The following is a 27370-nucleotide window of genomic DNA, read 5'->3' as shown; positions in this document are numbered from 1 at the left end:
AGGAAGGACAGAGCAGACTTGCTTCATTCTTCACACTGCCCTCTCTTACAGTGTGTTCAAGTAGCTCAACTGCTCAAACTGCTCACCATGACCAGATGAGAGATCTTGGCCACCTTTTCTTTCCCCCTCTTCCACTCTTTTCCCTTAGCTCTTGCTTCTGATCCTGGATGCTGTTCCTTATTTCTCTTGACTTAGAAGTGATGACCTCTCCAAAGGTATTTGAATCCAACACAAGAGAGAGGGGAAAAAACAGCCAAAAACCCAAAGCAAACGAACCCCAAAGCACATTAATCTCAAAATTCTGTGAGGAGTATAGTCACGTTCACTTGATAAATAGTTGCTTTTCACAGAAACATTGTGTGTCTGACAGAGATAACATCAAGCTAATTTCTTCTTTAATTTTGAGCCAGCAGAAAGAAATTACACTGAGCCCAAAGAAGCTCAAAATTCTTTAACAGTATTGTACTGCCCCAGTGAAATACTTGTAAAAATAAATCCTGACACTGCTTCCATACAATAAAAATCAGTTTGTTAAGACACTGCACCTCCATTGAACTCAATACTCATCTACAACTGAGTGACAAAAAGATATGCATGAATCCAAAGCAATTTCTGTTGCTTCAACATTCCTATTTAGTGCCATAACAGAAGCAAGATTTAAAACCAAAGCAATATTCATGTCAGAAATTTTATTTGGATGGACTGTGCTACTATTTCCATTAGCAGTTTTACTAAAATGAATAAGACATAATTATAGCTACAGGTTACTTTCTTAACACAGAAACATATGATTAGTCAAAATCCACCCAGGAGTGACTTCTGGAAAATTGGGAATACAGACTTCAATGGTTGTCTAGGAGAAGGGCTGTTTATAGTTTAACCTTCAGCTCACCACAGTATGACACTTATCAGATAAGGTTAAATTTCAATAAAATAAGCACAGGGAAAGAGAACAGAGAGCTTGACTGATTCAGGTATTTCTGGAACTAGAAAGTCTGTATTGGTCAATTCTGACTTTATATGTCTGACAAGCTTCCAAGACTTTCACTCAAAAATAATAGTCTAAAAGCAGAAAACATTGCCCAATCAGTCCTTCTTCCACAACTTTCCCATTTGGTTTTGTCATTCCCCCATGTCTTAATTCCATTATGTGCACTTCTGTGCTATGGAAGTAATTTGACTCATTCTTCTAGCTATCAGTCTCATGCTGTTATGCCAGAAACAGATTTTGGTGCGTGCATCTGAGGAAGCAACCTGCTAAATCATGCTTAGCTTAATGCAAGATTAACACACAGTAAGAACTGGGGTATGGTCTAATATTTCATTAGATTTTAGCTCTAGTTACTTGATTCTCCATACTGTACTGTTTGAGTGTGTATATGAAAGTTGGCAAACACCACTTTCGTTATTGACTATTTTGTTAAAATTGCTCATCAGATCCCTCATCCTCCTCCTGTCCCTTTCTTCCTTTCTGCACAACTGACCTTCTCTCACATAGAAAGAACCCTGCCAAACAGCAGAGACATCCATCCAGAAACACACAGGAGATGTCAGCAAATATATGTAGGGGTTACTGCAGGAAAATAATAGAAAGCACTTCCAGAGCTACAAAGCTGAGAACTCACACTCAGGAACGTGTCTGACTTGGCCTTCAGAGTTACTAACAGCCCCTCTTGCATGGAGCTTATAGGTAGGGCAGAAGGTTTGTGAAAAGTGTAATAATAAATACAGAGTTCCAGTCTAAACACAGTTTGGCATGAATAGAATCCTCTCCCTTAGGGTAAGGGCTGAGAATGACAGCCAGCCTTGGGGCCCCGGTGAGATTGTCACTAGGAAAGTTGTGCCTTGTTCTCAGCAAAAGGGACGTCTCCAAGGTGGTTACCATGCCCTCAAGTCCCTTGAACTAGCATAGAACACACTCCAGACCCGTGGCATTTCTCATTCAATTGAAAACAAAGAATCTGATTTTATCTAAATTAATTCCGGGGCTTCCCAGAATGAAGCAATTGTTTCTCTGAGTTACTCTATTTTAGTTAGTAGATTTATTCCCCCTAAGGCCATTTGGAAGCTGGACTGAAGCATCTCTCCACTGTCAGTGTTACAAAAGAATGTCTAATCAGACAGAGTACTGAAACCAGAGCAGCAGCCTGACCATCTCAACTGCACAACAAAAGAGAAGAGATGTAAGATAGGCAAAAATACTAAATTGTCCTGCAGTTTAGAATAGAGCCCTTGGACAGCTCACTGCAGACTGGACTGTGCTAGTTTCAGAGCCCACCATTACTGACCTTATTTAACTTGTCTTACAAATAGGCTGCACAAGGAGTTAACAGGACTTCTGTTAACTTCTGTTCTTCTGGAACTCTGACAACCAGACAGTTTCAGGTTTCTAGTCAATACCTATGAGGCTACTGTCCAAATAACTTTTTACCCTAAAGACAGTGGCACATGCAATTAAAAAAAGTAAACCCTGCCTTTTATCTCCTTTTAACAGTATAGTTTAAAAAAATACAAATCTCAGATAATTATTTTAAAATCTATAGTAAAAAGCAAACTAGTTTTTAAACAGGTTGTTTGATAGCTTCAATGATTAACTGGTTGTGTTTGAATATCAATAGATATAAGATACCCATTGATATTAAGATATGGGAACAACATTGATATGAAGTGAATGTGGTGAGAGTGTGAAGAGAAAGAACAGCATTCAAGGGGTCTTGCCTCAGGCCTGTGGCAGAATCAGCAACACCTGCACATTGTTCCTGATAAACATTTGTCCAACACATTCACAGAGACTTACATCATGGAAATTCTAAATATTATTCAATCAATATAATGATCTTTATATCCTTACTATGACAAGTGTTTTCTAATGTCAAACCTAAGTCTCCTCTGCCTCAGTTTAAATCTGCTCCACCAAACAGAAAAAAACAGCCTTCTTTTTAGTACTCAAAAGTATTTGAAGGTTATATCTTCCTCCAGCACCAGTCTTCCAATCTTTATAATAAATAATACGAATTTGTTCAAATTTCCCTCAGAGGTAAGATTTTCAAATCTCTTAAGGATAATCCCTGCTGCTTTCTGTTTCTCTCCAAACTGTCCACTGCTTTCCTGAAAAGCAGTGCAAAAACCCCAGGACTCCAGCCAAGATGTCCCTAATGCTGAGCAGGATGGAAAGTGTGCAGGCTGCAAGCCTTCTTAGAGATGCCAATGTCCAGGATGAGTGAACCATCCACAAGAGCACAACAGGAAATTCCAGCAGTTCCCAGCTCCAATCTCTGGCAATTTGAATAGCAACAGAGTGGTTTGGGTCCAGCTTCTGTTTCAGACATTTCTATCTCTGCAAGAGAAAGAGCTGCCTGTGAGCAACTGGGTGGTTCTCTACTCACTCCATGTCTGCTCTCACTCACAGGAGCTCTTTTTTTCCATGTCTTGCATGATGAAAACACTCCAAAGCTTTAGTAACTATTTGTGGCCTATAATATTCCATACAATTACTCAGCTAAGTAACCATGATGAGCCTCTTTCAGCCACGTATATATTTATTTTAAAAAATCCCCATATGCACAAATAGAATTTATTTCCAAAACATTATTCAGATTGCATTGCTTTACACATCTTACTTTAATGTTCTCACATTTCCTTTTCAGTACACAAAGTCTGAATGTTTCTAATGCTTACCTTTCTGTGTTCAATTGAAGGCTGTGGGATGACAAGCTGAAATCCCAGCACTGCTAGGGAACTGAGAAGTCTGAAAAGGCAAACAGTGAAACAGAACAGATAATTACCACTAATACAAACCACACATCTACAATATCTTACAGGGCTTCACACTGCAAGAAGATATTTAAACATTTGAATACCATTGCTAACCAAAGCAGACTCACTGAACTGTATGAAATGTTCTTATAAGATTCTGTTCACAGCAGGCTCATACTTGAATGTATGAACCAGGTTCATACATAGATTTGTCCAGCTATAAAGCAAAAGTGAAACAAATAGAATCTATTGATACTATTTCATATAAGTTCATGTTTAAATTTAAAAATTCCTGGCAGTGCATATTTTAACACCTCAGCATTTGGTGTGAAACTGACATATACTTTGCAAGTTTTCTAAAGTGCTAAGAAAGAATTCACCCATCTGTGGACCACATCTGCTTCTAGCTCTGGCTCCTCATTTTACAGATGAGCACTCCACCTTCAGCACACAGGAAACAGAAAATAGGTTCTTCCCCAGCTGCCTAACACTTGTGAAAATTGAATAACCTAATGGGTACAGAGGATGGAAAGTAGTGAACACAGCCCACCAGAGACTCAGGACAGGCAGCCAAGCATCACCCCCGTCCCCACAGCTTCAGTCTGAAAGGAGTCATAATGGGAACCAAGCCCAAACAAACTGTTCTGTCAAGCCTCACCACTTTAGTGACTCCTAGGAGCCTGTTACAACTTAGGCACAGTTAGCTCAGTCTTTTGTTTGCTATAATTTGCAACAGAAACTGGTTTGTCTCCTTCTAACAAGCCCCTTCACCAGAAAACATGAACAGGTATGGCAAATAGGATCAAGGTATCTTTATTTGTACCAGGAGCTTGACTTTTGAGTCTACAAAGAGTATGTTTCAGACCCACTATTAAGGGGGAAAGCTGCTAATGATTTGCTGAATTTCAATGCAGAAGTAAAACTGATGCATTTGGATACAAATACATCTGCAAACTAATGCAGACAAAATCCAGCCTCATTTCCTATTCACAGCTCCTTCCTTTGCTCCCTCCCCAGTAACCCTTTAAACATTTCTTATTGTTTCAGGTATTTTCTGCAACAGATCTCCTAAAGAGAAAGGGGTTTTTTAATACTAAGCATTTAATTACCACCAATACAAATATTCTTCTGCAAGGGAGAATGTTTATATTGTGTTTTCTGTTTGTTCTTGCTAATATACTGCAAAATTAACCATTAGGTGAGTACTGATTGCACATGGCCTATCATCACCTCACCATCTATGCCCCTCTCTATCAAAGCAATAAACCAGTAAAAGGCTAGAAAAAGTCAATACTTCTTTACTGCCACATCAATTTAGGGGAAAAAAAAAGAAGCCCTTTAAAAAGTGTATTAGAAGAAAGTCTGGTATTTCACAAAGCTATCATTTGTGATAAAACAAAATACAGAGGAGGTGGTTGAAATCAGAGCCAGTGTAAGACGCTATAAAGAAATCACAGCAGGAGTCAAAACATGCAGTTCAGAGCAGTGCCCAATCACACAGTGGTACATGGAAGCCAAAGGCACAAATTAACAAATTGATTTGCAAATCACACCTGAAATCAAAGGCAGAAATAGAACTCAGACCTCCAAACTGCAAAATTACAGCATCAAGTCTGTCTTCAGCTCACCTGCCTATCTCTTTTCTAAGTGTTTAAGTGATCTCCCAACTCTTCTCAATGAAGAATGACAAGCATCTAGGTAGGTGGAGTGCAGTGTCTGATAGGCCCAGCCTACATCCTCTGCAAATTATATTTAACTTCCATCTCAGAGGCTTCCTACCCACCCCTGCTCCCTTATGGCTTCTGCTCCCTATAATCCCTCAGAGCATGTGAAAGAAAATTCAGACTTTCCATAAGGAAATTAATACTTTCATCCTCAACAGGACAGGATTTTTTGGATCAGTCTGACAGTCTACAGATTTCCATGTGTAAATTCTTCTGAAATCATGCACAAGGTTGTGAGTTCTTAGCTGAATGAGAACTGTAATCTTCAAAGCAAATTACTTACCAGATTAAAGTTCTCAGTTCTAAACAGCAAACTTTTAGTATGTGTGTGATTACTCTGTGCCAGGCTTTTCCTGACCATTCTTTAAGGAGGTTGCACTGCAATCACCATCTGTATGTATGTGGCTCAGGACAATAAAGGTAGATTTTAAATTTGCTTCTGTAACTGCAGTAGGATCTGTCAGAAACAATGGTATCAAGCTACTATTTCAAACACACAGGAAATTTGCCAGGAATACTTAAGCTAACCTGAGGTAAGCCCCTAGCTTCAAATCAGTGTGTGGCAATTTAATTTTTTTAATGTTATTTCCTTCAGCAGCTTGCTTTGGCTAAATTCTCTGGACTAGGCTTTTTTATTTGTCATGCATGACTAACTTTAAACCTCCCAAGCTAGAAAAATAGGCTTCTCCAATTTCAGTGGGTTTGGTTCAGGTATCCTCACAGTGCAGAAAAGCCAAAAAGAGAACAAGTGCTTCTCAAAATAAGGCAAAACTTTTCAAGTATACCTGAACAAGTGAGGTCCCAATTGCAGCTGACTGGTGGCTGTTTAACTCAGGCCTCTGAGAGCCTTGCTGGTACAGCCCCTGCTCTCAATGTTAAGGCACTGTTTGGAGCCAAGCACCCAGTCTGAAGCAAAGTCAGATTTTAAACTCCCTCACTTTCTTTTACTGGCAACACCAATTGCCAATAATATAAAAACATAAAAGAGAAACTTAAATATAAGCATTCATATAAAAAAACTGGAAAAGACTGGGAGGCACAAAGCAAAGCAAAATTAGATCTATTGTAGGCGTAGCATGAAAAATTTTGCAATTTAACACCTCATTTAGGAGCACCTCTCAGAGTCCTTCCTAGTCAGTGCAGTGAGAGTTAGCTCTGCGTGAATGAAGCTAGAGGGTACCAAAGCAGATCTCTCACATTGCTGTCCCTTAGCAGCTGCATTTTATGGAGGAATATTCTGGCCAAGTGTGGATTGTCCACATACAGGTGATCAGTACTGACTAGTGCAGTATGGCTCTTGTCTCAAATTCCCAACTTCCTCCCAAATCTGCTGATCAGCCCAAGTCTGGGACAGCCTGGGGAGAGCTATCCAGTCACCTTTCAGCTGGAAAGATAACACTGGGAGTGTCAGCAATGTGTGACAGATCCATTTTGATGGAAAATCTGCCCTGGCATATTAGGAGGGTGCCAAAATTGCAATTCAAATATTGATGTCTGAAACTCAGGAGAAGCAAGGTTGGAGCAGAAGTGTCTCAGTAATTCCAGCCCAAAGACAGAGCACTCAGCTGTCATTCCTTGCAGGAGGCCAGCCTGGGTTTGTGTGGCACCAGGGCTGCCTGTCTGCTCTGAATCTGCTCGCCCAAGGACAGGACAGAACCGTACAGACCAGCTCAGGAACAGCTGAATGTTTCCTTTGTTAGTAAAACTGTTTGAAAGGTCTTTCCCATGTTTGCCCACTGGCAAACTGCTTCAGGAATGCTTAAGACAAATCCATGAATGAATTGCAGCACAGGTACTAAAACATGTAAATCAGCAATTTAAGCCCAGTGACTGTAAATGTACAGCCTCATCAAAAACCACAGGAACTTTCCAGTAACATAGACCATCATGCTGGCACACACTAACAGATGCTCTAAGCATGAACAAACACTGAGAACTTTCTTTTCTCACTATCACCAAAGAATGCTATGTCTGGTATGCATATACTTGAGTATTTGGTCTTGGGACAAGATTTCTATTTACCCTCCTATGATACAGACACTTTTAACAGCAGAGCAGGAGACCACTAAATTGAAATTTACTGCAGTGTGTTAAGAGCATATTAAATAAGATTTAAATGTTTTATTGCATCACTTACCTCAAAGAAACTATTAAACTGTCTACCATGATCTTTAAATGCAAGGTATCTTGAAGTGAAAAATACCTCTTCACTGTGGTACAGCACAATGACAATCACACACAAATCCTACAAAAAGAAGGGAGAAAAACAATTAACACTGCTTATTCAGTATTTCCCAGGATATGTATAAAGCTGCATACAGACCTACATTAATCATCTCTACTTCAATTCTTGAGACTCTACAGCAATTCAAACTGAATATCCAATGTATGTTGCAGAAATAAACTGTACACACACCATTTTTTTGCAACAGGATTTCAACATTACCAAAGTGCTCTGCAGAAATACTGTGGGATGCAAAATCTTGGTTTGATTCCCAAGAAGGCAAATCTGATATCATACTTACATGCCTTTTTGATTTGCATTCCTGGTATGTCACTTGTATAACAATAAAGCAAACAACCTCATTTGAAGTCTTGTGTTAATAAAATTCATAGAAATGAAACCGTGTTACCAGCTTCTAATGTACAGCAATATTATTAATACACTCTGCATTTTGTGAGCAAAGCAAGGATGATTCTGTGAATGCTTATACAGTTTGCACAAAAAACCTGAAGTGCAGCATTGTTTCCTCTTCTACAGATGGAAAACCTACCCACAATGAAGTGAAATGCCTTGCCCACAGTCAGGGAGGAAACTGGAGTTAAACAGCATCCTGAACAGAAATTTAACTGATCCTTATTTTTAAATACTATCAGTGCATCACAACTACTGTGAACACACAGAAACCCTATCAGCCCTTGGGAGGATTACCCAAACACACTTTCATTTGTTTGTAAATAATCTCAAATGTTCAGACATGTGGGAAGTTCTTATTTTACTAAATTTGAAATAATGTATTGGGCATCTAAAATGCACCAGGATTTTCAGGCGGGTAAGAGATCCTTGCAGTAAGGAAATACAGCATAAATCAGAAGGCCTGGTGGGAGAGTGGCAGGGAGGGAGGAAAAGAGGAAATAAAACACTATTAGAACATAAATCATACATTTCAAAACTTGGTCAACCACTGTATCTTTCCCTTTACAAGTGGTTACATGCTGAAATGCAGTGGAGTGAAGAGAAACAAGAGAACATTGCTGTTCACAGATAAAGAGCTCTCAATTTCTGTCAGACAGCCAGATAATTGAAAACTGCCCAGAATGAGAGAGGACTGACAAGAACGTAAGAAATGTGCAGTTAGACAAAGTACAGACCCTGCTGCTAGGAAAATGCAGATTCTTTGCAGGTAACTGGACAGGTTAAATATTCCCCACCCTCTCCTAAAAGTCAAACAACAAATTTGGTTTAGGAAATCCCAAAATACTTTTAACATCATCAAAAGGGAATTCCACAATTGATTAATGATTTGATTTTTTTTAATGAAGGCATTAAAAGTTGAGTACTTGGGAAAGTATCACAACAAAAATCCCACATGTAACAGGTGTGAGTCAGTCCTGAGAAAGAAAACACTAAGGCTGACTAAACTTCATCCTCTCCTGCAGCTTCTCAGTTGTCAGTAGAGCTCAGAGGTTTTCTCAAACTTCTTCACTGTTTTCACTACTTAACACTGTAAAATTGGCTTGTTATAAGATGGGAAGCATTTCTGAAAACAGATTTTTAGTCTGGATCTCCTGCAACAGTTCACACGTTTGAGATTTTGGCACATTCAGTAAAAGCTGCATTCCTTTAAACATTAGGCAAGTCCACATATCCAGCACCACCACCAGGCATTTAGACAGATCCCCTAACACAGGATTGACTAATTCTGAACTGAGAAGGAAATAAATGTCTCTCTGCCTACAACCTGACTTTTAATTACCAGGCATACTGGGGTACAATAGGTGATTATATCACTTACTGAAGATGGAGAATCTGTCTGTAACATGGATTGTAACCAACATGGTTTCAAGTTCTTATCATCTTGGTTTTTCCAGATGTACTGTCTTTCAGATTTTTCACTCCACAATAATCTTTTCATCCAACAACCTTGTATGGAGTGACACAGTCTCAAAAGAACACAGCTACAGGATACAAAAACACCAAAAACAAAAACAATGTACACTCCACTAATCCTTCTATAAACTGCACCTCGTTTGAAAAACAGGAAAGATAACATGATAGATCTAGTTTTGCAAAGAAACAAAGAAACAAGAGAAGGACCAGAGTGTTTCTGGAGACTGCTCTTAAAAACAGTGCCTAAAGTCCATGCATATGTTTTCAATTTTTTTCAGGTCATTTGTATCTTCATTGTCAATGGCAGGCTGCATTACTAACTCTACTTTCAGCTGCATTTCAATGCCATTTGCAAAACACCTCTTACCACAACTCAGAGATGCATTTTTTTGAAATATCATTTGTAGCACATGGTGTAACAACTGCTAAATATTTAAGTGATTTTAAGAGCTTGTTTTCCAGGTTGTTTAAGAGCTTAGATGCTAACAACCTACTGAAAGGCATGTCATTTTGGCAGTGGTGTCTTTGATATGAAAATGTGCAAACGCGACAATTATTTTCCCTCCAGAAGATCCAGGGCAAAATGAATACCTGAAATGGCTACACAGTTAACACTGGGATTGAATAACATGAATTTGGCAGGGAAACTTTCACAAGCCTGATGAAGTGTACTTGTGTTCAATAAGTCTTGCATTGTAAAAGTCAAATTGCCTTCCCAGAAGGGGCTGAAAAGCACTATAGACCTTTTGAGTAACCCTGCATACAGCAGAATATATATTAATTTCTTAACTGAAACAACCCACATTCTTCTTCTTCACAGAGTCAGCAAGACTTTCTCCACTGCATTAAAATATTTGACTTTTCAGCAGTGTTCCCTATTTCACTTCCAAGCTGGATGAAAACAAGATTGATTGTGAAACTGGGTGGAAATAAAAAAACCAACAAAAACACACCCTCCCAGAAAATCAATCAACTAAACCAACCAACCACCTCACAGGATGGAATGGAATACAAACCTCTCCAGAACCACAGGTGATAATGAAGGGAGAAGTGTTTCATTGCATGTAATGAAATGTGCATTGGGTCACAGAAATGATTAAAGGACCCTGCTAAGAGTCTCCTCCCCTTTCACACTGCAGGTGAGTGGCTGTAGCACCTCCAACCTGCTGCTGCTGTCTCAGCAGAAACCCTACCAAGCAGTGAGCCAATCATAACCATCCCTTAATTTGATATTTACTGACATTTACCCAGACTTTTTCTCAAAACATTAGAAAATAAAAATATTAATTTGTAATGGATATTTCAAAAAGGGGTGGGGATGAAAAGTGGAAGTAAACACCTAATCTAATAGGCTCCTAGGCAATCACAGAAATGTGCTGATAAGGACAAAAAAGATTTCTCAAAGACTTAAATGACACAATACGCAGAATTACCTGGACAGACACTACAGATACAGAAAGTTAAGAAAAGAGGAAGAAAGTTCTTCTGAGAAGTCAAAGATAAGTGCTGCCCTTTGGCTAATTAACTTCAAGAAACGTCTTCCTACTAAGAGGTTTGAAATTTTGCAGAAAGCCAATGTTATCCTAACCTCTTAATTATCATGGGACTACTCACATGTGGCTTTTCATGTGACTGTGCCCTTTGTGTATTGTGAGTGGATGGTATTTCACTTCCATGAATTCCTATGTCATTTTAGCATCCATACTTCTTGTAATTCCTGTCGACACACATACATCTGCATCCGTGTATTAACAGAAACTCCTGAACATGTGCATGTGTACAGGACCTACTTAAACAATCCAAGCCCCTCTATTTTAACTCACAACAGGAAAGTCAGATTCATCATACAGAAACAGTGACTCAACCAAGTTCAGAAGTGCTCTGAGTTTTCCACCTCTTCTGCCTTGGTGACTTACATAAATATGAAGCCAACTTCAATTTCCTTCAATTTTTTTTGTCAGATTATGTATTTGCCAGCTACTGACAATGGCAACTTAAAGCAAGTATGAAAGTTGAGCATTGTTCCAAGTCAGGTTTTCACTGATAGGAAAAGTTCTAATTTTGGTTTCTGTTTGTTTTTGGTTTTTTAGGGTTTTTTTGCTTGTTTGGTTTTTTGGGGGGTAGTAGGGGGGTAATAAATAAAGAATATCTAGAAACACTTGAAGGAGAACATCACACCCTTTGAGACTGCCTTTGAATCTGTTGCCTTGCACATTTGTAAAGTACAGTGTATCTGTTGGTTTAGTTGTTCAAATCTATTAAATCATGTTCAGTGCAAGTCCTTTGGATTGCCTCCAAAATTCACTACATTCACAAGACTTTGATAAAGCACTCACAGTTTGCCAGGTTTATCTAGCTACATAATTTGTGCATACATCCAGCAGCTTGAACGGCAGTTGTTGACACCTACCACCAGAGTTTTAATCTCTTCAAATATTCATTAACTACATTAAAACATACACTTGTCTCTGAAAGCTGCATAAAAGAGAAATCTAGCCTTAGATCTGATGAAAAGTTCTGATACTTACAGGGAGAAAACATTTTATTTAAACAAAACCGGCAAGTTGCTCCACCTAACCCTGCAGGTACCTTTTTTTTTATTATTATTTGAAATGTTTTGAGAACTTTCAGGTTCTCCTTCTGGGTGTGCCCAGACCTCCTGCAGCCCAGGAAATCTCGATCAAGATGCAGCGTTCCCTGCTGTGCCTGCAGTCTCACAGGCAGGGAGGGCAGGCAGTGCCCTCATGTTCCTAGAGCTTTCATTCAGCAAGTTTCGCTCCTCAAAGAACAAATTCGCCTCACTCCTCCGGATTTTCAGTGGAACTCTGTAACCCGGTGTCATTTGCCATCCGACCCTATAACATTCAATTGTTCTCTGAAAATACGGAAGGCAAAGGTGGCAGAATCCAACAATAACCATACACACATATTCCCAAAATATCCATTCACAAAATGCAAATTTTGGGTTTTAAAAATATAGTTATACTGGAGGGTGCCACAATTCAAACAGTTTGCTTCCATCTTTCTAGAAGAATGTATAATTTAAGATCAAACAAGGGTTGTGACATTAATCTTGTAAGCAAAGGGGAGAAGCAGGCAAGTGCATGATTATAGGTCATGAGCTGCAGTCATATTTGAGTAGTAGGATTTGTTTCTTTTAATTATTCTTAATCTTTGTTCACAACACTGATTATATATTTGCTGAAAGTGCACTGGTAATAAAAATATCATAAAACTGGAAGGATTGCAGTAATGAGCCTGGTCTGAAATTTACTAAAGTCTCCTTAAACTCAATAATTGGCTTAAATATGGATTTAAGACCATAGGTCTGACAATCAATTAAAGTATATTGTTGTGGTATAAAATATGACATATAATTAGCTAATTGACACCCAATTCAATTCAATTGTAAAGAAAAAACACTGGAATAGCAGTGTTAAATTGATTAGTAATTCTGACATTATTTAAAATCACCAAACCCTGAAAAGGTAGTTTATGTGGAGTTCAGACTTACCAAGCTTTACAAAGAATCCAGAAAACACATAATCAAGTGTCAGAAAAACAGAATTAGTTGTTCTTTTTTACATTTTTGAAATAATAACCCAGAGGAATGATACTTTCAAGATTCAGGCTGCACCAAAATTGCCATTGTTAGTCTGATGCTATCCCCTTTTTTACCTTTTGAAAGTATTAGACAATTCTCACAGAAGCTTACTGCATATTAAGTTCTCATGTGCAGTTTCCAGGCAAAGGACAATTATGTAAAACATAAAATGAATCACAAAGTTGAGATCATATCACTCTCCAAATTGACAAAGAGATATTTGGGATGCAGCCGTGTGGAAACAATTGCAAACCTATCTTAAGTTCATTTCAAGATTTCAAAGTGGTAGGCTGTACAATTTTGCCAAATCCCTAGAATTAGTTTTAAAACTGTGCTTAGCAATCACGTGGTGGTTGGTTTTTTACCTTCCCTTCTCTGTCTAAAGAGGTACTGTAGGAATCTTGATACCAGCTGGTCACCATTCACTGGTTTAAGGAGTTTCAACTCTTGTCAGAGCTGTTCTGCATAACTAGGACAGAACAAACTGGAAAGACCTTATAGAAGACAAGTGTGCAGAGCCTGGGCAGTTCTGTTGCCATATGAAAGACCTTTCTCAATGCTCAGCTGGTAAATCCCACCTGTGCTGTGGAAATGTGGCTGAATATTCCCTTTGCCCACAGATCACCCACACTCACTGCACACACAACCATTAAGAACTCTCAGTTCCACACTTAACCACCCCAGAAACTGAAAGGTTCTAGCAGTTTCAGCATTTGAAAACCATAAAAGTTATCCCAGCTCTACACATCAGAAATCATTCTCTTCTAACAAAACACATGACATGTATTTGAGTGAATTTTCCTTCCCTTGTAAAGAACTTTTCTGCTATAGGCTGAATCTTCTGAAGCAAGGATGTAGAAGGGGCTAAACATGTAAGAGGAAGGGGGAGATTACATGTTAAAAATCCTCTTCATTAAACAATCTTTCTTAACCATTCTATAAACCTGATAACAGGTGTCTGATTACTGATGTAGGAAGATATGGAAAAAAATAACACTGAACAGCCTAAAAAGTCATTTAGAAATACCTGAAATCTCTATAAGCATTGATACAAAATAGGTGAATCCCTCATTGATATGACAAGCAAGAGAAAAAAATCTGTGTGAACACTGCTGTGACTGAACATCGAGAGTCTTGCCTACAAAATGAGCAGTAACAGCACAAATCTGTTTTCAACAAGTTCCTGTTCTAAATACTTTTCTACCAAGTGTTGGTTCAGGAACTGTTTTGAGACCCACTCCATTTTGTGGAAACTCAGGTAAAACTGTCTGCTGTGACTGGTAGTTAGAACCTCCTGGATGGAAATAACTGAGAGATGGATTATAAATGAAATGTCAGTCTGCAAATCTATTTATTTAGTAGAAGTCTTAATGATACTGATATTGCAAAGCATATAACTGTACTTCAGAACAACTAGGAATAATGGAAATTCCTTAGAGCCTCTGTTAGCCACACTGATTTCTTTACCTGTAAATATGTCAAAGAAAATTAACTTTTCTTATGCTCTTTTCAGAGGAGAAAAAGAAAATTTGATCTTAAACCTTCTTTAATGAAGGCCATTTTCAGAATTGAAGAAAGGTTCTAACTTTCAACCTTTCCTAGTCTGTCTTCAAAACACAGGCTACCAATAACATTTAACTGCTGGCTCTGAGGACCTACTGTCTTTGCATGAAAACCAAGGACCCACCAGCTCCACTCAGAGTTGTAACACACCCTGTTTAAAAAGGTCAAAGAAAACAAATACTTCAGCAAAGCTAATTGAAGGCACATGTACAAGGAAAGTAAAACACAACATATTTCAGGAGTATAATCAGCTATTTCTGAGTAATGCAGCTGGGAGACACCCCTCTCATTATGTAAAAATCATGTACATTGCATAATTATTGTGAAGTTAGAAGGTACCTTCCTTCTGCAAAAAGGAAACATGATTTTCACCCATCTGTTTAATAAGAATGTCTGTCTGGCAGGCACAAGTCCTTTTTAATTTTTTTTTTAACTGCTGCCCATGACAATGGTATTCAAGAAACATTGTAAATACATGCCTAAGCATCAATATCCTCCATATAGTAAAAGAAAGGGCAAAATATAGGAAACTGTGCCTCTGAGAACAATTTTTACAGTATTAGGCAATATTCAACATCATTTATAGGTTAAGAACAAGTGTTCCTGTTGCTAATGTACCCTCTGAAAGAAGTCTTTAATTTACTGGTAAATAGATGTGTATGCCATTAGCCTACTACAATTAACTCTCTGCATTGCTCCAACACAAATAGAAAAACTGATGTAAACTACCCTTTCCATAAATTAGAGTTGATTCATAATTACAGGAGAGTAAAAGGAGTCAGCAATTCCTCTGTGAACTTACAGAAACATTTCTGATGATATAAAAATCCTCAACTTATGGCTGTGACTTGCTAAGGAAGGAATTAAGCAGTAGAGGAAGGCTTAAATATATAACAGTCTTTTTTTTTTTAATTTAAAAAAATTCTTCCTATCAAGCTATTACCCGAATACATACAATCTCAAAATATTAACTTCTACAGAGTTCTTTCTGTTCTATTGGCATGATTTCTGAGGTGTTGACCAATGTCAGAACACAACATGGAGGACAGTAGGAGATGTGGACTTGTAATCTCTGCTTGCTTATTCAGAAATGAAATATTTTCTTTGCCATATCAGTGGGAACCATCTCTGTGAATAGGTAACACCTCCAAATAACAATGTTTTCTGGGAATATTCCTACATTATCCACAGCAGACAAGGACAGCAGTGTTTCAGTACAGGGACACTGCAAAGTCAAAGCAAACCACTTTTAAAGTTGTTAGCCAACCTCTAATGGCTAAGCTAAGCCTTCTTAGTCCTTGGAAGAGATCACTTTGCATCTCCCAGTTAGCAGAGCAAACAGACTTGTCAAGAATGACTCAGTATTTCTCTTCTGGGTAGCTATTCATATCCACTGTCATCAGAGATGTTTAATTTTCTAAAGTTAAACTCGATGTAGAGGAACAGTTACTATCTGGAACCTATAAATACAATACAGACATCCTATTGAAATTAGCAGGAATATCCTTGGGGTTCAATTTCAAACTTCAGCTACAGTGACTCCAAAGGCTTCTGTAGCATTATTCTTGATGTACTAAACTATAAATGGGATAAAAACTATTTCTGGGGAACTTGAGAGATTTCCCTGCCTGTTATGTAGCTCTCTGCCTTGGGTTAGGCATTCTAAAAGAAGGCTGGCATTCCCTCAAAAATGAATGGGTCTTTGACACAGAAGAACAATTAGGGGAAAAAACCCCAAACAAACCCAACCCAAACCTATTTATCAGTACAAGAAAAAGCAAGGCAATTCCATGTCAGTTTATTAGTCCATATACTTAGAAATAAAATAAATTTGTAAATGGATATGCCAGGCCACAGCCCAGCTTGTCTCTCTCCCTTGCAGTCTGGCAGCAAAGGAACAATGTCTTGGTAGTGCAAGGACTATCCCCAGTGTTTCAGTGCAGGGCTGCACTGCAGACCACTGACTCCTGCTCTTTCTCTAATGGAGATTAATGTGGGCACACATCCCAAAATAACTCACCAAATCCTTTTCTACATAAGTTTTCAAGGACAAGTGTTTTAACATGCATTTCAATACTGCCAAAACTGGAAGGAAAAACACCACGGGTACCCACTGTTGGACATTTTGTACTAGAAAATGTCCAAGAAAAAGTGACCAAGGCTTTTGTAATAGACTCTAAACATGATAAAAGTCCTCTTCTGCAGTCAGGAAACTGCTTTGCTTTGGCAAAAAGATTTCTCTTTTCTATCATGCAATTCCTACATGATTTAGGTTTCTCTTCAACCAGTGACCAGTACTGCTCAGGTGACAGCTGTGTTCAGCTCAGCTGTCACAAAAAAGCTGAGCAACAGCTTGGCTGTGCTGTGCATGGAGGGGCAGAGGTGCACCATCCTAAACATTCAAACACCACCCTCTCCTCTGGCATTTGGGATAATTTGGGCACCAAACACTTGCTAAATACTTTCATGAGAACAGCACAAGGCTTCAACTGACCAGAGGCCAGACACAAGGGTGTAGAACTTCTCAGGTACCCTTGTGGGAATATATTTTAGGGACCACTGAAAAATAAGTGACACATGTCCAAAATAAACAGTGCTGAGATTATTATGTCATCCTGGTAACTGCTGAACATGCCTTTGCCCAATAAAGCATAACAAAAATCAACTGTTCACATCAAGGAAATGTCATATACCTAATAGTAAGACTTCGATGTTTTATTTTTTAAGAGGAAGTATAAAAAACTGCTAAATCATGGACAGAAAAACAGCTCACCATGTAGCTTACACATCTTCATTGTGCATTTCAGAGTCTAGGCTCCTGAAACATCTTGAAATGAATGAGTTGTGCAAGATTGACTAAATGACATTGTTATTAAATAATACTTTAAGAATGATGAGATTCTAATTTATTTGTGATTAAAATTCTCTCTGATGTGAGGCTTCCCACATACTGGTACAGAAATGCAACAATGGAATTTGAAGATTTATTGTTTTCTTTTATGTTTCTACATAATGATGAATAATAAGTCTAATGAGAGATCTTGCAAGAGCACTGTGAAATTAAGGGGTTTTTTCATAATTTCAAAACAGAATACCACGGAACTTCAACCCAACATGAAACAATAAACTCTCAATGGACCTCTGACAGCAGCTGGAAGAATGGCAGTAAGTTATCTTGTACATCTTTTGCAAATATTAAATTCTGAATGCAAGTAAATACAGGGATGACTCACTGAAGAACTGTTCCACAGAGGTCTATTTAGCTTTCATCCACAATAAAATTTAGATGAGGTCTCCAGCACAACAACACAGACATTCAATATGTTTATCTGCTGGGCTTGATATATATAGAATCTTACAAATAGTTCAGTTCCAAAACTGGACTGACAACCAAGATAGTAGCATCAAATGCCAATTGTGCTGCCAAGCCTTTACCACTTAAAGGGGTACATTTGCAGAGGTGCATCTCTTTTCTATGGGAAGAAGATGTTAATGGAGAAAAAAGGGAAAAAAACTAAGTTACCAAGCTTTAATTAGTAAAGATGACAACACTATCATCGTGTCTTTTCAAGAAAGAGAAGATTAAGTTTCAGCATGGTTAGTGACAACAGAAAAAATGTAAAATCCTCATGTTCAGAAATCCAGAAACAATTTACATTTTCAATTCTACCCCAGAGACTGATGCCACTGAATATAATTTTCTTGAAGTCCTTATTTGGTTTGGGTTCCAGAAATCTCCTAATGCTTGTATCAATCATAACCCCCATGTGGTGAACCCTGCAGCCTCCTGCATTTTAAAGCTGAACTGCAAGATCCTTTAAGTGTTGGGAGAGGGAGCTGTTTATTCTTATCCTGTCAGCTTGAAAGGGATTTTAGACATCCTGCAAATCTTGTCTTGCTGCTGTGCCTCAAGTGCTCTGGTGGTCTAGATGACAGTTAGTATTTCAGTCCATTTAGTGTAAACTGCATGAACTGTTACCCTCCTACAGGAGATACCAGTCCTTGACACAAAAACACAAAGATGATCATACATTCAGGGAATCTTGAGCTATCATTCACTGAGCAGGGAAGCTGAAACCAGCTACAGATTAAAAACTCCCTATTAGGAAATTTATAGTTTGGAAGATGCCATCCACTGGTCTGTGAAGAATGACTTCATGGTTGACAGATAAAAGATCCAACCTTGCAGAATCACCAACAGCCCTTGTCACCCTTGCTAGGAGCATTATTCAAAAAACGTAAACGAGTGAGGAAGATGTCTTTTTGACTTCCAGTCATCCTTTCCAGCTCAGGTTCTAGTCTTGAGTTTTTCTCAGCCTATAAGTAAACTCAATAATGCTTCCAATAGAGATTGGCTTAGAAAGGAGGAGTAAGACATGATTGTAGTCTGACTTTGAAAGAACTGAATCAACTTTGCTGCTTGAAAAGTCATTCACCAGAGCTAATGCACACAAGTACCCACCCTTATATCTGCAAAAGCCAGAAGGGTTGAAGGGAAAAAACATAAGAAATACCATACTTCCCTGTGATTCCCATATGGGCTTGCAGAGAAAGGTAGGTTCAAGAAAACCCCTACTTAACAGAGTGGTGGAAACCATCAGTGCAGTTAGTCACTTCATAGTAAAGAGGAGACTCTGTCCTGCCTCCCCATTTAGCCATACACTACTTTATTCAGAATAAGGTAGCCTCAACATACTTGCAAGACAGCAGTTTGAGCAAAATTATTATACTTAGCTTAGTGAGACCTTGTACCTCACAGTTTAACAGCATAGCCAGATTAGGAGGGCACAAGAGGGGGAAGTGTGGCTACCACAACACAGGTCCACTCACTGAGAACATATGCAGCCTTTTGGCTGCATCTACAGCCACTGACATTTCAGATTAAGGTATTAGTTTCTGTCTGTATATAACAAAAGTTTTAACTTCGCTCACTATCTCTGTTAATCAGATGCAGCTTAGAAACTGTATTTCATAGTGGTAGTTTCAGAGTTGGCAGCTGTGCAAGTCACAATGAAGTCACTTCTTCTTCTGACCACAATAACAGCCAAATCTAATTCAGTGTATCAAAGTCATCTACAATCCAGAAATCTCTGCCACCCTTATACCAAATTTCAAGACTTTCATAACCATTCCTGCTCAAGAAAATCTATTCAAGTGGCTGGGACTCGGCCTAAGCAGAGTGAACAGGGCCCTTATTGCATCAGGTAAAAAGAAATCAAAGGTCATCTCTTGGCAGTCGAGCCTGAGCTTATTTGTGCTGGAGGGCTTAGTTATTACAGCACACTGACCCTCACCTGACGTCACCTAGTGCTTCCCTGTGCCTGCAAACTGGGAAACAGGGACTGAAAATGGGAATGCAAGGCTTCTTGAATCTGCATGACAACAAGAACAGCCTATTACAAAACACTGGCAAAGGAAACCAAGTAACTCCTCCAACATTGTGGACTTCATTTGCTGCTTTATAAAATCTGTATGCCAGAGGTGATAGAGGGATCTTTTTAAAAAGTGTGACCAAGTTTCATATGCTGTCTTTTGGGATTTTGGGTTTTTTAAATCAGAGTTACTGCTGTTGCACAAACTGCTTAGACAGTCTTATACAGTGATTTTTAATCTTCTCCTTGAATACTCGCTGTTGGAGATAGGTGAGGACTTGCTGAAAGGAATGCAACTCAAATGGAACCACTCTGGGCACTGCTTCACACTGTGCTCCCTGTTTTAACATAACATCTGTATGGTCTGAGGAAACAGGCATTTTGCAAAGCCCAGAGTTTTGAAAAGCCCCTCTAACATAACTTTAGGAAAACAGCAAAACAAAAAGCAGAAATAAACCCCACCTTTCTGAATCTTCAAATACCAGGAAGATACATTTGGAAACAGTTTCTTCCCCATTCTCATTTCGAAGCAGTAGAAACAATCACAACTAAATCACAAGCACTGTGGTTCAAAAAATATCAGAAAATGATAGTTTATGTCCAATTTTAACAGTATGAGAGCAGCCAAGATATTTTAGCCCTCATGATTCAAAACTACATAAGGATTGTTTCTTATTTAAAATAATTCTTAATTATTATTATTTAAATTTTGAACATATTCTCAATTATCACTGCATTCAGTCATGGTGTGATGAATTTGGCCAGCCACAAACACAGGCAGAAGGCACAGCTTTATGACAACTGATTAATTACAGCAGCATTGTGAGTGCCTAAGTAATAAATCTGAACCTGATCCTGCAACACTGTAAACATTCCTATGGAAAGAAACAAAAGTACTCCAATTGCCTTAATCTGAGCAAATCTCTGAACTGAAGGGGGGCAGTAAGAAAGAAAGAAAAAAAGGAGACAATCTTTTTGGTGTGCAATATGTATCAATGAGTACAAGCAATGCACAAACAAAAGGAGTATAAGAAATTACATTGTTAATGGCTGCTTATCCCTACAAAAAACCCCAAAACTGACATCCTATTGCCAACTTACTGCAAAGGTTTCATGTCTTCTTGGTGATTTCTCATGGGCAACTCCTCACAGCACTGACTCCTTCTCTGCACAGCCAACAAACTCCATCTTCACTTCTCGACCTGCCAACCTGCTCTTTTACAATACCTATCCTAAATAGATCTGGCTGTGGCCTATTAAGGGCAGGCCTGTTCCTAATTCTTGATAATTAGCACAGCTGTAACTCCTTCGGGGTGATATTCCCTCCATCACTATCTCTATTTTCCTACCTTCCACCCATCCACAACATCCTGCCTTAACCCCTGTGTTTCAAAACATGAACAGTATTTCCTGGGCCAATAAAACTGAACAATACTAACAGTTAATGGTTAACCAACTCTATTCTTTTCAATCCTTATTCTTATGCTGGTTTAATAAAGTGCTTAAATTTCACATAGAGCCCCTGAAAATCAGCAAGAAAGTTTGCCCACTATTCCCCACTCACTTCCCCAGCTGCTGAATGCAGCTCCACTGTACTACAAGAAAATGAGACAGCTTTCATTTCTGCCAGATTAAGTAATTGCATCCATTCCATACAATTTATCACTCTTTTGGGCAGCTTGTGTCATGGGATGACATTTTGTTGTAATTATGCAGGGTGGGATTGGACAAGCTCTTGCTTCTCTTTGCCAATCTGATAAGCAAAACTATTTCTTTTTTTTTTTTTTTTACTTTCGTAGAAACAACATGTTTTAGATAAAAATAACCAAACAAAAATGTAAGTATAATGCACAACCAACTAAGGGTTTGATGTTACCAAGTCAGGACAACATCAATCACCTTTACTGTGGAAAAAAAAAATCCAGGATATCTGAATACTTTCCAAGTCAACATTTACTCTCAGATTAGTGTCAATAGTTTTGCTGAATTTGCCATTTACAGATAGGTTTGTCCTTCCATGCACTTCTCTGCAGCTAATCCAAAGGGAGTATCAGGGGAATCCGCCTGACTCAGGATTACAGATTTTAGTCACACAACATTCAAGTATCCAAGTGACGTTTTTCTCCTGGGGGAGTAGTATCCATGCTCGCATATCCAAGTGCTGATCCTGCAAGGCCAAGCACAGCAGATGTTTTTCACCAAGAAGCAGGTTTCATGAAGAAGGGCTTCTTTATCGGGCTTCTTTATCCATCCTTTTCCCAACATTCCAGCTCAGATATCATGAGTCACATAGAAGGGAACAAGCAGGAAACCACAGTACTTCTATCAGTGGTACAGACAGCATCCTCAGGCTCCCAACAAAACACTTCACTTTGGGAAGCCCTGTCCCCCTGCTCTCTCATCTCACCAGGCCATGCAGTCCCAAAGGACAGACCTTGCCCCACCTCTTGGGCAAGCCAGGTCCAAGGTGTCACATCAGCCCTGCCAGTTCATCGACAGACACACTAGGAGTCTGCTCACTACCAGGTCTCTCTGCTAAACTTCATTTTGATACCAGAAGAGGTCAATACAACCCAGCCTAAGATAAAGAATGTCCAGAAGTTGGAACTTCTGTTGTCACAGCAGTTATCTCTTGGATTTACTAAAAGGGACTATTCCTTTATTAATGTTTGTATTTTAAGAAGCTTGGGTTTAGGGAAAAAACACAGGTAAGCAAAGTTAAATCAACAAAAGTAACACTCAAAAAAGGTAGTTTTCTATATTTCTCTCTACTTTTAATCACATATGGCTATATATAACTAATGAGTTTATAGCAGTCTTATAGGAAGGGGAATAGAGGATCACAGTTATGTGATCACAAGTGGCTCCTCTGCAAAGGGATGAATTTTATCTACCAAGTCCTGGAAGTTAAATATTTTTCTGGTACCCAGAGTCTTCCAAAGGCTCCAGTTCTTGGAACCAACTACACAACAAGTATAACTTGTCAAGTTAAAAAATAAGTTACTAACTCTTGTCGTGTCAAAGAAAACACTGGAAACTCATGGCTGAAATCAGTGGTCCTGCTTCCCAATGACAAGAGCACATCAGGTGGGAGTGGCCTGATCTGAAAGACACTGAAGTTGCTGATAACCTTTTCCTTGACTTTACTGGCTCTTAGACCAGAGCTTTAAATAAAAAAGATAGTGGCTCTTGCACTTACCAAGGAAAAAATCTACAGAACTGATGGAAAAAGTAAATTTTTTAAAATACATTTTTTCCATATAAGGAGCCTGGAATCTTCCTGTGAAGGGAAATTCCAAAACCAGGACCAAAATAAATACTGAAGTGGGATGCCAAGTAGTAGAAGCAGCACAGGACTGATGTGAAATAGCCAACAAGCAAGACCTTAAGCTGTGATTTAGAGAAACACAGTAATAAAACTATGAAGCACATACTACATAATTTAGGTTCATTCATGTACAATAAATATTCTTATTGAAATTACTCTTTTTTTGTATCTTTGCATGCAAACTATTTTCAGGAAATTTAACAGTTGACCAACATCCTGTAATTATCATACCTAGTTCAGAGATAGAGGAACAAGTTCAGATAAAGCAAAATGCCAATGGCCTCAATGAGCATCACAGAGCAGCCAATGGAGTGCTGAAAGCAGAAGCCCACATTCCAGGAACTCGCACATCCATCACCTCAGCAGCCCACAGGCTACTTGCCCTCACAAGGACTGGAGTGAGATCCTATCTTCATTTCTAGTGCCAGAACAGCTCCTGTGGAGAAGCCCCACATTTAACATTTGGTACCACCATTTAAAAAATATGGAACAGATGTCTGTACACGGTGCTGACAAGTGCTGACTGTTTAACAGCAACCAGAATTCTGAACGCTGACCCATCTCTGGGAATGCCATAACCCTGCAGGGGTTACACAAATTTGATGTGTGACATGACACTCAAGTCCCCAAGAGAAAAATGGGTGGGACAGAACATTCCAGGAGGAGAAATCTGAGTTGGTTTAAATTACAGAATTTGAATCTGTTATTGTCACTCTAACACAAAGAACAAAAAATTAACAAAAAATAATCAGGCAACACTAAAGCACATGGTCTGAGCTCTTCTTCCTTTATACAGAGTAAGATACAAGGCAAAATCAGGTCCATCAGATGACTCTGTTAATTTTTTTTTTTAATATCTGCTTAACATCCTTCCAATTAACCTTCTAAATGAAGTACTAAACAAAGCATTCTTCCTAAAAATCTAATATACATGAACAGAATTATCTAGTGTAAAGTACTAACTATCCTGAAAAAAATCAAAGCTACTGCAATGCAAAACACTGTTACTTATACTGCTAACAATGCAACCGTGTTCATTGGTCACATATATCCAAAAGGTAATTAGCTTTACAATCACCTAAGTCGTGGTCCCAACTGCATTTAGATCAGGTTGAGCTGCTGTCTGAAAACAAAAGAACTAATAACTGAACTACTAATATGTAGTAGTAACTACTAAGTAACTAATATGTGCCTACTCAAGGGAACAAGACTTGTCACAGAATCTGTTCTTCAGCCAGCGCTGTTACCACTGGAAGCATTTCACAGTTCAAAGCTACAGAATGCTTTCCCTATCAACTTTGTGGTAAAAGGGCTACTATCAAGGTCCAAACTCTTTAAGAAGTTGGTTTGACACAGTAAGTTTTGTTTTACTTTTTTTCCTATTTGCAAAAAATAACAATCTTCCAAACCTGAAGCTGGTTATGATAACACAACACTACAGGGGACACAGCTAAAATTGCTTATGCATGGTTGACTTTGGAGCTCCTTGGGTTTTTTAAGTGCTTAACCACCTAACCTTACTTCTCTTGTACAGAATTTAATGCCCACAGAAGTGTCTGCAATGACTGCACATCACTGTAGATGATAAATCTGATTTCCAAAGTAAAAAAGAAAATCCCAAGTACCAATAAGTGTCTGACCAGCACTTCACCTCTGTTTTTACTATAACTGCCACTGTGAATAGTCTGAATATCACACACCTGATGTCACATCACAGAGAACTGAGACTGCAGTGTGGAAACCCAGTTTTTCTGCTGTCATGTCTGCACAGAACCACACACTGAGGCCAATATGAGTCTTCAAGATGATCCTGCTTTCTTGTTTTGATTTCAGCCTTCATTTAATGCACATTTCTAACACAGTTACTCAGTTTGCTCTACAGCATAACCAAAGATTTTGTACTGAGATCATAAAGCCCATCACTGCCTGGGAGCAACCTAATTAATTTCCTACAATTACATCTGCTGGGGCTCTGAAGGAACCTGCTGTATGAAATGCAGAAAGACTGAAATCTTGCATCATACAACACCTCCAAGTGTTTCTGAGAGTTAGTCAGGAATCAAATTACTCCTTAATTACAATGGAGCTTTTTCAGATTAAAATCATCAGCAGCAAGACCTGGGGTTAGCCCTGCTCTTACATAAAACCTGATAAGTTATGTTCAGGGCACAATAGTGATAAATAATCCATATTTCCTACCTATACTCACTTTGAAGGACTGCCTATGACAATCAATACCAGCTGGCCTCATGTTTCTAACTTGGCCAAAAATGCTCACTTTGCAGCACTTTTCTTATTAAAGGCAGTCTCTACTCCTAGTCTGCTTAAATCCATTCTCCCAGAGTTCCCTGGTGAAAAAGAAAGCATCAAGAATTGCAGGTGTCTAATGAATATCAGCAATATCCAGTTTCATTTTAAAGCCCTGATTATACTGAATAGATGAAAACCACAACAACCAGTAGATTACTACTAAGTTTACACCAGAAAGAAGTCCAAGTTGGCAAGCTTCAGCTTGGTAGATCAACTTTCCAAGAGTGCACTGGCAGTTCCACAAACAGCAATAAACAGAGAGATTTGGGCTATTTTCTGTTCCTGCTCTTGCCACAGAAGACAGGAAGAACATGCACAGCAGACTGACAGAATATTAAGAGCTCATCAGGCAACAATTTAATTCATAACCTTTGTATTGAGCTACTAACCACTAGTACCTTAGACAGTTGTTTCTGATAAAAAAGATAAACCACACTGATTTATCAACAGGTGACACACCAAGTTTCAAACAGTTCTATTCCTTTAGATGGCTATTCACAATATTGATGCACCAAATTATCTGCCATCTCTGCCAGCAGACATCATCATGCCCTTATATAACCCTGTTGTATTGAAATCTTGCACATAGCTCAGTTTTGCTGATCACTGGATTTTAAAAATGATGAAAAAAAATGAAAAGCAATACAGAAAACAGAAATTACACTGGCAAGAGATACAGAAGAAAGGTGACTAAAAAGCTAAGAATTCTTTAACCTGAAATAAGGAATAGCTGAGGTAGACAGATAATGAAAGAACACAGCTCTGAAATAGCACAGAGATAGTGAGCAAAAAGCAAGCACAATTCATTTTATAAGGTCCATACAGTGTCAGACACAAAAATTAAAAGAAGCAAAAGGAAGTAGTTTTTTCCACGCAACATAGTAACCTGTGGAACGCACTGCTGCCAGCCTCTCTAAACCGTTCATGTATCTAAAATCTGGAAGAAAATAATTTGGACGAATTAATGTCAAGTGTGTCAAGAGCTATGAAACACACAGGTATGAACACACTGACATTTGCAGAAATGTAAAGCCACAGCGGACAAGAAAAGGTATTTCAAGATTCTCCTCTGCTACAGCACATACCCTCTAGCCTGACAAGTGAGCACAAACAGCTCAAGTGTTGGTAGAATTAAAGGAGAGATGGTAACAAAGCCAGAGGCAGGAAAGAGCGAAGGGAAACACCGAACGCCAAGCGCGGCTCATGCTTTGCACGCTGCGCTTCGTTAGACCAAAAGATCTGGCCCCAAGCAAGAACAATTGCAACACGCATTCTTCGTGAGGAGAGTTATCCGCTTCTTTCCCTCTCCCGTACAAACTGCTGGATTCGGCTCAGCCTACGTGCAGCTACGGCTTCTGGTGGGACACCGAGGCAAAGCGAAGCAGCTCCTTACGCTGCCTCTGGATGCAGCTCCTGGAAACCGAGCGTGCGAGGAGAGCAGCTTTGAAATGGCTACTTACACAGCCAAAACACGCGGCGCAAGGATCCCGCGGAGCGGAGCGGAGCCGAACGCGCTCCCGCAGCCGGGGCAGGGCAGAGCCCGCGGGCCGCGGCTCCGGGCGCACGCCGGGCGCGGAGCAGCCCCTCGGCGCGGCCTCGGGC

At 39.0% G+C, this 27370-nt stretch overlaps 1 protein-coding gene across 2 annotated transcripts in view; it reads right to left on the bottom strand.

The window, feature by feature from the left end:
• The window catches only part of THSD4 (thrombospondin type 1 domain containing 4), a 233285-nt gene that overhangs the window by 205672 nt on the left and 243 nt on the right, over window positions 1–27370 (bottom strand). Inside the window, exons 1-3 of one of the 2 annotated variants that reach the window (XM_039723242.1) lie at window positions 27229–27247; window positions 7618–7725; window positions 3679–3748 (exon numbers count right to left, since the gene is read on the bottom strand). In XM_039723242.1, the coding sequence (XP_039579176.1) occupies window positions 3679–3748; window positions 7618–7646 (99 nt within the window). In that variant the 5' untranslated portion in view covers window positions 7647–7725; window positions 27229–27247. Of the gene's footprint in view, window positions 1–3678; window positions 3749–7617; window positions 7726–27228; window positions 27248–27370 lie in introns of those variants that run through there. The other variant, XM_039723241.1, reaches the window with a different exon arrangement.

The sequence above is a fragment of the Passer montanus genome, unplaced genomic scaffold (genome assembly GCF_014805655.1).
Source record: "Passer montanus isolate IOZ18808 unplaced genomic scaffold, ASM1480565v1 scaffold5, whole genome shotgun sequence".
NCBI lineage: Eukaryota > Metazoa > Chordata > Aves > Passeriformes > Passeridae > Passer > Passer montanus.
Note: the sequence above shows the minus strand (reverse complement) of the source record. Positions and strands in the feature narration are given on the sequence as shown.